This window comes from Erythrolamprus reginae, chromosome 5 (genome assembly GCF_031021105.1).
Source record: "Erythrolamprus reginae isolate rEryReg1 chromosome 5, rEryReg1.hap1, whole genome shotgun sequence".
Classification (NCBI taxonomy): Eukaryota; Metazoa; Chordata; class Lepidosauria; order Squamata; family Dipsadidae; genus Erythrolamprus; species Erythrolamprus reginae.
The window spans coordinates 117641143-117654976 of record NC_091954.1 but is presented as its reverse complement, the minus strand read 5'-3'; the positions used below and the strand labels follow the sequence as shown (position 1 = coordinate 117654976).

The following is a 13834-nucleotide window of genomic DNA, read 5'->3' as shown; positions in this document are numbered from 1 at the left end:
AATTCCCGGCTGGCTGCTGTGCAAGACAGAACACTAAGTAACCACTCGTGCCTCTAAGAGGCTTTGTGCACCCTAGCATCTAGAAGAGGCTCCTCTTCTTCTCCTGAGTCACTCGTCTCAGGAGGGGCAGGTTGCTTTTGGTTGCTTTTCAGCCTCTGACACCTCACCCTCTTGGCTGTCAGTCTTGGTTGTCAAGAACACAGGACGCCTGTACCGCCCCTCCACTATCTCTGAGTCCTCTGGGTCCATTGCTAATTGCACAGGACGCGAACGGGCTACAACACTGATACTGAGCACTGATGCTATTATCTAGTTGGGTCATGAAATATCTGCAAGAAGAGAACTCAGCTCAGGGGCCAACACAGACCCCACAGATCACAGTGGAGAATAGAGGTCGCAGTAGTCCTTAATGTCCACCACTAGGTCTCTCTTATTTATTTTTCCAGGAAGTTGTGACCTTCCTCAGGAGACACCGGTTGGAAGCCGATTTGCTAGAGGCCGGAGCCAGCATCCTGGGCTTCTCACACACGGAACCGGTGAGAATGCGGCCGTGGAGTCTCAGGGGGGCAGACGGAGCCACAAATCATGGCTTAGGCCTGGCCCAACCCAGCCTTGCTTGGAGGAACATCTCATTCAGCCCCAAGGGCCCTGGAGATCATCGGGAATCCAGGCTTAGCAAAGATGTCTGGATTTTAAGATTGTGGGCTTCAACTTGTGTGGATCAAAACTGTGAAGGTGCAAATGTTCCCACAACCCCCTAAGCTCAACTAGGATGGAGTCGGGTGCCTTCTGGGTCCATGGCTAGCTGCTGTCTCCACTGGCTATGCAGACCAGGGTTGGCAGGAATGCGACACACTCTTGAAGCACGAAAGGTTGTGTGTAATGGAGCGTTTGTACCTGTTGAAGCGGGATTTATGGTTCGGGGGGGATTCGTGGGCCTGATTCTTGAGAGAGTTACAGGGAGACATTTTTGGAACAGATCTTTGGAGGAGATGGGTGGATGTGTTGTGGGGAGGGTCCTTCCTTCCTTCCTTCCTTCATTCATTCATTCATTCATTTCTCTTTTCCTTTCTTCCTTTTTTCCTTCATTCCTTCCCTTCCTTCATTTCTCTTTCCCTTCTTTCATTCTATTCTATGCTATGCTATGCTATGCTATGCTATGCTATTCTATTCTTCTTTCCTTGCTGCCTTCATTTCTCTTTTCCTTCTTTCCTTCCTTCTATTCTGTTCTATTCTCCCTTCCTTCCTTCCCTCCCTCCTTCCTTTCTCTTTTCCTTCCTTCTTTTCTCTTTTCTCCCTTCCTTCCTTCCTTCACCTTTTCTTTCCTTCCTCTCTCCCGTTCTCCCTCTCTTTCTCTCTCCCTCTCCCTCTCCTTCTCACTTTCTCTCTCCCGCCTTAACCAACCAACCTTCCTTCTTTCAGAACTACTGGAACATCACTGGGTCCCGTCACGACAGGCAAAGGTAAGACACCAAAAGGAAAAGCCAAATTCACTTAACAACCGTGGGACTCGTTGAAGAACTGCAGTGATTCACTTAACAACTGTGGCGGGAAAGGTCGTCGTAAGCGACATGGATTTTGGGGCTCCACTTGTGGTCGTAACATTGAGGAATTCCCTTTAACGCTCCATCTCAAATTAGTTGATTAATTTTGGGCATCTTGGCTTCTTCAGCCTAACATTCAGTTGGGGATTTTTGGGAATCTCGGTAGGACGTTCAGTCTCATTGTGGGGACTCAACCGGAGGCTCCTGGTTTGCCTTCTGCAGGGATCCTTCCATGCTGCAGGACCACCAGGCCAATGAGGCTGGGTCTGCCCCTCCTGAGCAGGATTTGTCCACAATGAGGTGCCCACTGCGGGAAGGTAAGAAGACCTCAAGAGTTGTAAACCTAATCCTACGTAGCTTCTGCTCTGGCAATCTCACACTACTTACCAGAGCTTACAAAACTTTCGCCAGACCCATCCTGGAATACAGCTCATCTGTTTGGAACACATATCGCATCTCAGACATTAACACCCTTGAAAATGTCCAAAGATCCTTCACCAGAAGAGCCCTTCACTCCTCCACTCGAAACAGAAGACCCTACGAGACTAGACTTACAATCCTGGGTCTTGAAAGCTTAGAACTAAGACGCCTTAAACAAGATCTAAGCATTGCCCACAAGATCATATGCTGCAACGTCCTGCCTGTCGGCGACTACTTCAGCTTCAACCACAACAACACAAGAGCACACAACAGATTCCAGCTTAATATTAACCACTCTAAACTTGACTGTAAAAAATACGACTTCAGTAACCAAGTTGTCGAAGCGTGGAGCTCATTACCAGACTCCATAGTGTCAACCCTTAACTCCCAACATTTTTCCCTTAGACTATCCACGGTTGACCTCTCCCGATTCCTAAGAGGTCAGTAAGGGGCGAGTACAAGTGCACTAGAGTGCCTTCCGTCCCCTGTCCTATTGCTCTCCTATATCTCCTATACCATTCTTCTATTCCTATATCTCTTCTTCTATTCTTTCATTGATATGTTTTATTCCTCCCTCCCTTCCTTTTCTCTTCCTCCCTCCCTCTTCCTCTCTCCGCCTAGGAGGCCCCCTCCTGTTCAATGAAGTCCAGGTTGTCTACAATTCCCAGCAGCTGAACGGGACCCAGCGCGTCCTCCTCGACAATGTCATCTCGCCAAGTGAGTGCCAGGAGCTGGAACACATTGCCAACGTGAGTAACTGCCCGTCTGCAGGGTCCAAAGCAGAGGAGGCCTCTGAGCAGGAGTCTAGTGGCAATTTGAGGTCCATCACGGTCCATCTGGCCCATCTCATGAAGCCCCTGGCCTCTTGGAGACCACCAACCCCTTGAAAGTATTATGCTGAAGGAGAAGTCTTCAATTGCATCAATAGTAATCCAATTTCTTCTTTAAAACTTCCAGTGTTGGAGCATCCACAATCTCTGGTGGCAAGGAGTTCCTCTGGTTAATGGTTCTCACTGTGAGGAAGTTTCTCCTTAATTCCAGATTGCTTCTCTCTTTTGGTTCGTTTCCATCCATTGCTTCTTGCATTCAGGTGCCTTTGGAGCAGGGGTCTCTAACCTTGACAATATCTTGTGGACTTCAACTCCCAGAATTCCTCAGCCAGCCATGAATGATAGAGTTGGAAGAGGCTAGAATGGTCATCTAAGTTAGGCACGTGTCTCCAATCTTGGCAACATGTACACTTGTGGGCTTCTCCAAGAATTCCTCAGTCAGCCATGAATGATAGAGTTGGAAGAGGCCAGAAGTGTCATCTAAGTCAGGAGTCTCCAACCTTGGCCACTTTAAGACTTGTGGATTCCCAGAATTCCCCAGCCAGCTATTTCTGTTTCCTTTTCTCTTGTCACCTAAAGTAGAGAGATTGCAGAGGAAGGGATTATAAGAGAGTAAGCTATGCTGGTTGAGGAATTCTGGGAATTGAAGTCCATTTCAAGTTACCAAAGCTGGAGACCTCTGGTCTAGGACAGGGTATTTTTTCCCCTCCTACCTCTAAAGCAGAGAGATTGCAGAGGAAGGGATTACAAGACAGTAAGCTTTACTATCTGAGGATTTCTGGGAGTTGAAGTCCACAAGTCTTTAAGTTGCCAAGTTTGGGGACCCCTGCCTTGGAGAATAGATGGATCCCCTCCTCTTTGTGTCAACCCCTGAGATAACGGAAGATGCTCTCATGTCATCCCCTAGATTTCTCTTCCTTAGACTAGACCTACTCAGGTCCTGCAACCATTCTTAACAAGTTTTGGGCCTCCAGAGTCCTAACCATGGTTCTTCTCCTGCAGAACATCCTCCTGGCTGGGGATGGGTACAGGGGAAAGACCTCTCCTCACACCCCTAATGAGAAGTTTGAAGGAGCCACCATCCTCAATGCTCTGAAGGTAAGAATGTGTTGCGCTAGGGTGGACCTGTCCTCCTGTGGAGTGAGAATATCTGGAGACCTCCAAAGCTAATTTATATCAAGTCCATCAGCAGCTCCTGATGGAAGAGCCCTGTTTTGGCCCTCTCGCATCCGGTGCAATTAATCATGGACCCTGAGACAGTAGAGACGGCATCCTGTGTTCCTGGCGCCTGAGACTGACAGCGAAGGAGATGTGGTGTCAGAGGCTGGAGAGCAACTGGGTCCTCCTGTACTCCCTGAGATGAGTGACTCGGGAGAAGAGGAGCAGCTTCTTCTGGATGCTAGAGTGTGCAGGGCCTCTAGGAGGCATGAGGGGTTTGCTAGGAGGAGGTTTACTTGTGAGAAAGGAAGGAAAGAACGAGAGAGAGAGAGGGACAGACAGACAGACAAAGAAACAGAGAGACAGAGAAGAGAGAAGGAAGGAAGGAAGGAGAGAAAGAGAGAGATAGAGACAGAGGAGAAACAAGGAAAGGAAAGGAAAAAAGGAAGGGAGGGAGGAAGGAAAAAAGAAAGAGAGAGAGAGAGAACTTTCTCATTTGATTTGCTTCTAGTTTGGCTACGAGGGGCAGATCCCTTTGAAAAGTGCCCGCCTCTTCTATGACGTCAGTGAGAAAGCCCGGAAGATAGTGGAATCCTACTTCATGCTGAACTCCACCCTCTATTTCTCTTATACACACCTGGTGTGCCGCACAGCTCTGTCAGGTAAGTCCGGAGAGAGAGCAAGATTGAGAAAGGCTAGCATAGAGCGAAGGTCTCCAACCATGGCCACTGAAAGACTTGTGGACTACAATTCCCAGAATCCCCCAGCCAGCTATGCCTGTTTCTTTTCCTCCCGTCTCTTAGAGCAGAGAGATTTCAGAGAAAGGGATTAAAGAGAGTCAGCAGATCACAATGGAGAGGCATGTCATAAAGAATGCATGGAGAAATCACAGACACATGATTTATTGAACCAAAAGCTTGTCCAGGACAGGAATTCCCTCTGTGTGAGCAGCTTCCTGATTTGAAGTTCTGTCCTAAACTTGTTAATTATTTATAACCAGTTTCTTGTGTGTACGAATATAAAGCATTAATTCTTCACTTAACCTAGTTACAATGTGAATAGTTTAATATGTACCACACAGCACGCAGACATAATCTTGTGAAGGCAAGATGGCTAAAATAAATAGAAGAATGCACTACCTGACTCTGTGGCTTCTTCCCCCAACCCCAAAATCTTCAACCTTAGATTGTCTACAGTTGACCTCTCCCCTTTTCTAAGAGGTTTGTAAGGGGTGTGCATAAGCGCATCCGTGTGCCCACCATCCCTGTCCTACTGTCCTATTGTCTTCTTTTATCATTACTTTCTAAGTTATATTTATATAAACTACTATCCTATCCTTTATTGACAAATAAATTAAATAAATAAATAAAATAAGAGTATCTATTAGGTTTTTTTTACTTTAGACAAACAGAAGGGTTTCACTTACCTTAGATAAACGGAAGCCTAACAAATAACTATTTCGTTAAACTAATTCAGGCACGTAGGTTTTAATCCTATCATATCCACAGAGGGCATTCCATGATTGCTAATGTAACCTTTTGCTCTTAGCTAGAACAATGGAAGAGCAGAAGTATCAAGTAACCTTTACCCTAGATACATAGAAAGTATAATGTTTTAGACTTAAGTAAGAGAGAATAATAAAATGCTTATTATTGACAAGATAGGTTTTTCATATTGTTGCAATAATTTGGTAATAATCTACAATGCATTCTGGGAGACAGAGTCTTAAATCGGCTACATTTGGAGACCCCCTAGTGCAAAGGAATTGGGGAAGGGGGTTGAGAGGTGTGCAGGAGGTGTGTAAGGACAACGAATTCTCAAGGAGCGGGGAGTGTGTGTGCAAGGTAGCAATGAAAAAGGAGTATGGGGCACCTTGAGGTCTTCAGTCCTTGATCCCTTCAGGTCACCAGGAACGGAGGAATGATCTCAGCCACCCCATCCACGCAGACAATTGTCTCTTGGACTCCGAGGCCAACGAGTGTTGGAAGGAGCCCCCAGCTTACACCTTCCGAGACTACAGGTAAGTTGATTGCTCAGGGCCCTGAAGGTAAGAAGGGTCTTTGGGTGCTCTTCGCCAAGACCAAAGAGAGGAATCGAGAGCAGGGGGTCGGGATAGAAGACCTCCAAGGTCCCTTCCAACTCTGTTATTCTGTAGGTTGTTCCTTCCTTCCTCCCTTCTTTCCCCTGTTTCTTCCTCCCTCCCTTACCACTTCCTCTCTCCCTCCGTTCCTTCCTTCCTTCCTCTCCCCCCTCCCTCCTTTCCCATTTCTTCCTCCCTTCCTCCCTCCCTCCTTTCCCATTCCTTCCTTCCTCCCTCCCTCATTTCCCCTGTTTCTTCCTTCCTTCCTCCCTCCCTCCCTCCCTCCTTTCCCATTCCTTCCTTCCTCCCTCCCTCATTTCCCCTGTTTCTTCCTCCCTCCCTCCCTCCCTCCCTCCCTTCCTTCCCCTGTTCTTTCTTTCCTTCCTTCCCTTTCTCTGTCCCTCTCTGTATAGAATAGAATAGAATTCTTTATTGGCCAAGTGTGATTGGACACACAAGGGATTTGTCTTTGGTGCAGATTCTCTCACTGTACATAAAAGAAAAAGAGACATTTGTCTAGAATCAGGAGGTGCAACACTTCATGATTGTCATAGGGGTCAAATAAGCAATCAGGAAACCATCAATATTAATTAAAAAAACCTTAAGAATACAAACAACGTTACAGTCCTACAGTAATAAGTGGGAGGAGATGGGTGATAGGAATGATTAGATCAAACTAGTAGTAATAGTAGTGCAACCTTAGTAAAATGTTTGACAGTGTTGAGGGAATTATTTGTTTAGCAGAGTGATGGCGTTTGGGAAAAAACTGTCCTTGTGTCTAGTTGTCTTGGTGTGCAGGGCTCTGTAGCGACGTTTTGAGGGTCGGAGTTGAAACGGTTTGTGTCCAGGATGCGAGGGGTCAGTCAATATTTTCCCCGCCCTTTTTTTGACTCGTGCAGTCTACAGGTCCTCAATGGAAGGCAGGTTTATTTATTTATTAATTAAATTTCTGTGTCATCCTTCTTGAGGCGACTCAGGGTGGCGTACAACATATTTATTGGGAGCAATTGTTTTATATATGTTTTTATATATATTTATATTTATTTATTTATATATATTTCTCGTATTAGAGAAATATTTAATATATGTAATCATAATAGTATAAATCATTGCCCTAAAGGGTATTTTGTATAACTGTTAGTGTATTATTTAATGTTTTTGTCTTGATGTTTTCTATTTTTGTTTGTGTGTGTTGTGTTTTTCTTTTGTTTTAGTTTTTAATGTGTATAACTTAATAAAAAATATTTAAAAAAACAAAACAAAATGCAATGACAAGTTGGAAGGGACCTTATAGATCATCTAACCCAACTCCCTGACCAAACATATCACTTCGGACATACTACTTAGATCAGGGGGTCTCCAACCTTGTCAACTTTAAGACTCGTGGACTTCAACTCCCAGAATTCCTCAACCACCTTTGCTTAATCTCTTGCGATCCCTTCCTCTGCGATCTCTCTGTTGTAACTGAATCCTCTTCAATGCTGTCAGTTGAAGTCCACGAGCCTTCAAGTTGCCACGGTTGGAGACTCCTGACTTAGATCATTTAGATCACTAGAATTGGAAAAGGATCTTGTAGGTCATCTAGTCCAACCCCCCTCCTCTCAAGTTGGCCTCCAGCTTCACCTGTTGGATGGAAACCCTCTTCGAACTCACCTTCCTCTCCTTTTTTTGCAGCGCTCTCCTCTACATAAACAGCGATTTCGAAGGCGGGGAGTTTATTTTCACAGAAATGGATGCCAAGACGGTCACGGTGAGTAGATAGATAATCTGGACTGGGCAAGGTTCCCCACGATTGACGAGTGTTTCATTGAACAACTGTTCAAAGTTACAGCGGCACTGGGAAAAAATGGCTCCTTGTCCGGCTTTTTAGACTTAACGACCATTGCAGGTCGCGGGATGAAAATTCAGAAGCTGGGCCACTGGCGTGTACTTATATGACGGTTGTGGGGTCTTGGCGGTCACGTGATTGTCAAGGATTAGGCATTGGACCAGAATACCTCCGGAACCGCCTTCTACTGCACGAATCCCAGCGGCCGATAAGGTCCCACAGAGTTGGCCTTCTCCGGGTCCCGTCGACCAAACAATGTCGTTTGGTGGGCCCCAGGGGAAGAGCCTTCTCTGTGGCGGCCCCGGCCCTCTGGAATCAACTCCCCCGGAGATTAGAACGGCCCCCACCCTCCTTGTCTTTCGCAAGTTACTCAAGACCCACCTATATCGCCAGGCATGGGGGAATTAAGACATCTCCCCCAGGCTTTCTTATATTTTATGTTTGGTATGTATGCGTTGTATGGTTTTTAAATTGTTGGGGGTTTTTAATGTAATTTTATTATTAGATTTGTTCCATTGTGATACTGTTTTTATTGTTGTTGTGAGCCGCCCCGAGGCTTCGGAGAGGGGTGGCATACAAATCTAATAAATTGAATTGAATTGAATTAATTAAATCCTAGATGATATTCTATGATATTACCATATAAGGTAAAATAAAGTTGTAAGCTTGTTGAATGCTTAGCCATAGGGTGTAAACTTCAATCTGATTGGGCGAGAGCGTTATAAAATGCAAAGCAACCTTACAATGGTTGTTAGCGGTTAGCTGTCGTCTGCTTGTGATCGGTGGTGATATTGTTAGTTGGCTGGCTAGAGCAATTTGAGCGTGAGTTAAATAGTGAGTTAAGATATTGGGTTAGAGCTGTGGTGTTGAAACCGAGAAACCTGGATTGGTTTAGAATTTACGTGTAAATAAGCTGCATGTCAATAAAGTTTGTTCCTGTAAACAGAAGACTAGGACAGAAGATATTTTTGCTTGCACTGAAGAGTAAAGCTGTTTACTACTGTTTTTCTACAAAAGCGTCTTCGTTATTTCCCTGCACTGGTTCCTAAATTGCCACAATATAAATTCTAGTCTCTTGTCAAGTCCTGCTGCTTAGCTCTGTATATCCGAACCGTGATTTCCACTTTGGGGGCCTTCTGATTGAGCTACGTCTGCTGGGAAACCAGGTTGATTCACTTAGTGGCCGTCTTACTAACTTAACTGCAGTGATTCACTTAACAACGGTGGCGTCAAATGGGGGGCAAAATTATGGGCTCAGTTAATGGTCGTAATAATAATAATAATAATAATAATAATAATAATAATAATAATAATAATCTATTAGATTTGTATGCCGCCCCTTTCCGAAGACTTGGGGCGGCTCCCAACAACATAAAACAGTGTACAAATCCAATTTTTAAAAAATACAATTTAAAACCCTTATAATAAAATAATCACACAATCCAATCAAACCATACACCAACCTTGATAATTGGTGTGTGTGTTAATTTCCCCATGCCTGGCGGCAAAGATGACATCCACGAAAAGCGATGAGGGTGGGGGCAGTCCTAATCTCTGGGTGGAGTTGGTTCCAGAGGGCCAGGGCCGCCACAGAGAAGGCTCTTCCCCTGGGTCCCGCCAGACGGGACTCGGAGAAGGCCAACTCTGTGGGACCTAATCGGCCGCTGGGATTTGTGCGTAAGTTGGGGATTGCCTGTATTTGACTGGCAAGAAGAGGTCAGTGGCTCCCTTCGGCTCTGATCCGCCTGCCCTCCTTCTTCCAGGCCTCTGTCCAACCCAAATGCGGGCGCATGGTCAGCTTTTCATCTGGAGGGGAGAATCCCCACGGGGTCAAGGCCGTCACCAGAGGCCAGCGATGTGCCGTGGCTCTCTGGTTCACCCTCAACCCTCTTTACCAGGAACTGGTGAGTTTGGCCTGGCCAGAGTTGAGACCAGAGAAGGAGGGAAGGAGGGAAAAGAAGGGACGGAAAGAGGAAAGGGACGGAAGGAAGGGATTGATGGAGAGAGAAAGGAAAGCAACAAGAGGGGGGCGGAAGGACGAAAGGAGAGAGAGGAAGGGAGCAGGAAGAAGGTGTTCTGTCTGGGTTTTCCCAGACCTCAACACCAACTGAAAAAACAGCCAGACACTCTGGTAAAAGCCAAAAGTATTTTATAGCTGGAAAAAATAAGCACAAAGGAAAACCTGTCTTCACAACAGACAAGCTATAATACGTTACAGCAGGGTCCTGATGTCCAGTCAATACCACAAGCTTCTTGCTGGCACCCCCCCCCAAGGTTTCAATAGTCCAAGGCACAAACCAGGATTGTAAGCCACCAAAGTTCACAGACAGGTCTCACGAATCTCCAAGATAAAACTCCACAAGCCAGGAAGGGTGGGTCCGCCTTTTATCCTTTCCCAAGAGCACCACACCCAAACCCAGCTGTGACCTCTAATGCTGGAAATACTTAGCCAATTGAGTCCGTCTTTGATTAGCTCTCCTTTGTCGCATATCTATGATGTCTTGAGCATTTTCCCCTAAGGAATCCAGGCTGCTTGCTGGGGAGAGCTCCCCCTGGTGGGACTCTGGCTGTCCTTCTTCTTCAGCCTGGGATTCCTCTTCTTCGTCAGTCTGCACCTCCTGTTCCTCAGCCTCTCCCTCTGAGCTGGAAACCGACAGAAGGTCAGCCATTCCCGGAGGGGTCCCAGACTGAACCACAACAGAAGGGAGGGAGGGAGGACATGAAAGAAGGAAGGAAGAGGGGAAGGGAAGGAAAGAAGGGAGGGAAGGAGGGAAATGGAAAGGGAGGACGGAAGGAAACACTGAACGAGGTAGGAGAGGGAGGGAAGAAAGGAAGGAAACACTGAAGGAAGATAGAGGAGAGATAGGGAGGAAAGAGAGGGAGGGAGGACATGAGAGAAGTAAGAGAGGAAGGAAATGGAGAAAGGGAGAGAAGGAAAGAAGGAGAGAAAAGGAAAGGGAGGAAGGAAGCAAGGAAGCATTGAAGTAGGATGGAGGAGAGGAAGGGAGGGAAGGAAGGGAAGAAGGAAGGAAGAGAAGAGAAGAAGGAAGGAGCGAAAAGGAAAGGGGGGAAGGAAGGAAACACTGAAGGAGGATGGAGGAGAGAGAGGGAGGGAAGGAAGGGAGGGAGGGAGGGTGGGAGGCAGGGGAGGAGGGGAGAAGAAGTGGTTGATGTTAGCCCAGAATCCAGAGTCCGTGAGCTCCTTTGCAAGCCAACCACTTTACTTTCATGTCAAAGTTTTTTGCAGCAGCCTCAGGGACGTCTGTTTGTCTGAAAAGACACCTTCTCAGGTGTAACCTCCGCTTATATTTGTATTTATCAGCATCTGCAACCATAGTTCCCTCTAAGCTGAGCAGTGAGCAATCGCTCACTTAAAAATCATCCTCAACTCAGAGTTTTCCAAACCTGCCCAGAAGCCGAGAGGGAAAGAGTGAGAGGGAAGGAGAGAGAGAGGAAGAGAGGAAGAGAGAGAAACAGATAGAAAAAAGAGAGGAAGGAAAAGAGGGAAAAAAAGAATGGGAGTAAGGAAAGAAAAATCTAGTTTGAAACTAGCTCAACTATTTAAGTGGCATTTTGATATTGATAGAGTTGCCCTATTATGAGCTCACTGTTATAGACACACAGTACAGTATTTTATTTTGAAATTCTATGAGGCAAAACAGGGTGGGTTTTTTGTTTGTTTGTTTGTTTGTTTATTTATTTATTTATTATTTCTGTGCCGCCCAGTCCCGAAGGGACTGCCGCTCAGACACTATACTTTTCCGCCCATCCCCCCCAAAAATTAGAGGGAACACTGTCTGCAACCTCCAAGTCCAACTTTTGATCCTAAAAGCTTCCTATTTTTTATATCCTAACTACAACTTGTAGAATATTACTTGTAGAAGAGCGCCCCCAAGTGGTTAAAAAACACCAAGCAAACCAGGAGGGAAATTGGGGGGCCCTTGACATGCAACTGACTAAGATGTAGAAGTTTGGCCGGCTTCCTTTTCACCCCGAAGCCACAATTCCATACAGAGAAGAAAATAGAATTTTAAAAAAAACATATATACTGATGGCAGAAATTCAATGGTAGAAATAATGAGGAATAACCAAAAGACATCGCTGATTGCAATTTACGCTCCAAACGATAATCAAGATGTATTTTATACAAAAGCTACACAAGAAAATTAATGTTAGACCCGCAGTGACTAAGATGTAGAAGTTTGGCTGGCTTCTTTTTTCACCCCGAAAGTCAATTGGATGCCACAATTCTAGAAGGAGATGGTCAATGTATAATTACCAATTATTTTTCAATGGTGAAAAAAGTCAGGTGCTATATTTAGGCAAGGAAAAAACAAATGCACAGGTGCAGTGAATGTGGTACTTTGCTCAACAGTAGTAACTGTGAAAGGGACCTTGGAGTCCTAGTGGACAACCATTGAAATAGGAGCCAGCTGTGGGCAGCAGCTGCCAAAAAAGCCACCACAGTTCTAGGCTGCATCAACAGAGGGAGAGGATCAAGATCACGCGAAGGGTTAATACCACTTTATAAGGCCTTGGGAAGGCCACACTTGGAACATTGCATCCAGTTTGGGTCGCCACAATGCAAAAAAAGATGTTGAGACTCTAGAAAGAGTGCAGAGAAGAGCGATAAAGAGGATTAGGGGACTGGAGGATAAAACACATGAAGAACGGATGCAGGAATTGGGCATGGCTGGTTCAATGGAAAGAAGGACCAGGGGAGACAGGATAGCAGCCTCCCAATCTCTCAGAGGTTGCCACAAAGAAGAGGGAGTCAAGCTATTCTCCAAAGCACCTGAGGGTAGAACAAGAAGCAATGGGTGGAAACTAAACCAGGAGAGAAGCAACTTAGAACTGAGGAGAAATTTCCTGACAGTCAGAACAGTTGACTAGTGGAACAGCTTGCCACCAGAAGTTGTGAATGCGCCAACATTGGAAGTTTTAAAGAAGATGTTGGATAACCCTCTGTCTGAAGTAGTGTAGGGTTTCCTGCCTAATCAGTGGGGTTGGACTAGAAGACCTCCAAGGTCCCTTCCAACTGTTGTTTTTAATTGGGGAGGAGTGATTACACGAGAGGAAAAAATACTAGCCACAACAAATTATTTCCAGAGATTCAAGGTCATCTTTTGTTAAGCACCAGCCAGATGTACAGGGGAGGATTGTGGATTTTTTTATTATTGTAAGCTGCGTAGACAGTAACTCCATAGTGAAAAATAATTTTGAGCGAATAATAAGTGGTCTTTCCAGACTGGATCAGACCTTTTGAGAACGATGGGGCTGCAATTCGTCCTTGGGTCAGCTTTCACCTCTTGTCTTTTTGTCCCTCAGGAGCGACTCCATGCAGATGAGATCATCGCCTTGTTAGACCACCAACAATCCTTCAGTCCCACCAATCTGGACATCAACCCCAAGGATGAACTATGAGCCAAGCCAAAGGACTCTCTACCCCAAATATTTATTTTAAAATATTGGTTGTAAATCTTTTACGAGAACCCTTTATATTTTTGTACAGCCTTGGTAATAATTTAAAGATGGGGTGAAATAGGGTGATGGGATCCCTCTGGGTTGACCTCAGTAACAATAACAACAGAGTGGGAAGGGACCATGGAGGTCTTCTAGTCCAACCCCTGCTTAGGAAGGAAATCATACAGAGGTTTATCCGACATTGGCTGCCATGATGCAAAAAGGATGTTGAGACTCCAGAAAGAGGGCAGAGAAGAGCAACAAAGATGATTAGGGGACCGGAGGCTAAAACATATGAAGAACAGTTGCAGGAACTGGGCATGGCTAGTTTAATGACAAGAAGGACCAGGGGAGACAGGATAGCAGCCTTCCAATATCTCAGGGGTGGCCCCAAAGAAGAGGGAGTCAGGCTATTCTCCAAAGCACCAAAGAACAAGAAGCAACGGGTAGAAGCTGAACAAGGAGAGAAGCAACTTAGAACTAAGGAGACATTTCCGGACAGTGAGAACAA

At 45.6% G+C, this 13834-nt stretch overlaps 1 protein-coding gene across 3 annotated transcripts in view; it reads left to right on the top strand.

The window, feature by feature from the left end:
• The window catches only part of P3H2 (prolyl 3-hydroxylase 2), an 80812-nt gene extending 67468 nt beyond the window's left edge, over window positions 1-13344 (top strand). For 2 of the 3 annotated variants that reach the window (XM_070753847.1, XM_070753848.1), the window contains exons 6-15: window positions 447-536; window positions 1423-1463; window positions 1767-1861; window positions 2586-2713; window positions 3797-3892; window positions 4464-4614; window positions 5855-5972; window positions 7707-7782; window positions 9624-9764; window positions 13189-13344. In XM_070753847.1, coding sequence (XP_070609948.1) covers window positions 447-536; window positions 1423-1463; window positions 1767-1861; window positions 2586-2713; window positions 3797-3892; window positions 4464-4614; window positions 5855-5972; window positions 7707-7782; window positions 9624-9764; window positions 13189-13284 — 1032 coding nt within the window. In that variant the 3' untranslated portion in view covers window positions 13285-13344. The remainder of the gene's footprint in view (window positions 1-446; window positions 537-1422; window positions 1464-1766; window positions 1862-2585; window positions 2714-3796; window positions 3893-4463; window positions 4615-5854; window positions 5973-7706; window positions 7783-9623; window positions 9765-13188) is intronic. The other variant, XM_070753846.1, reaches the window with a different exon arrangement.
• The last annotated feature ends 490 nt before the right edge of the window (window positions 13345-13834 follow it).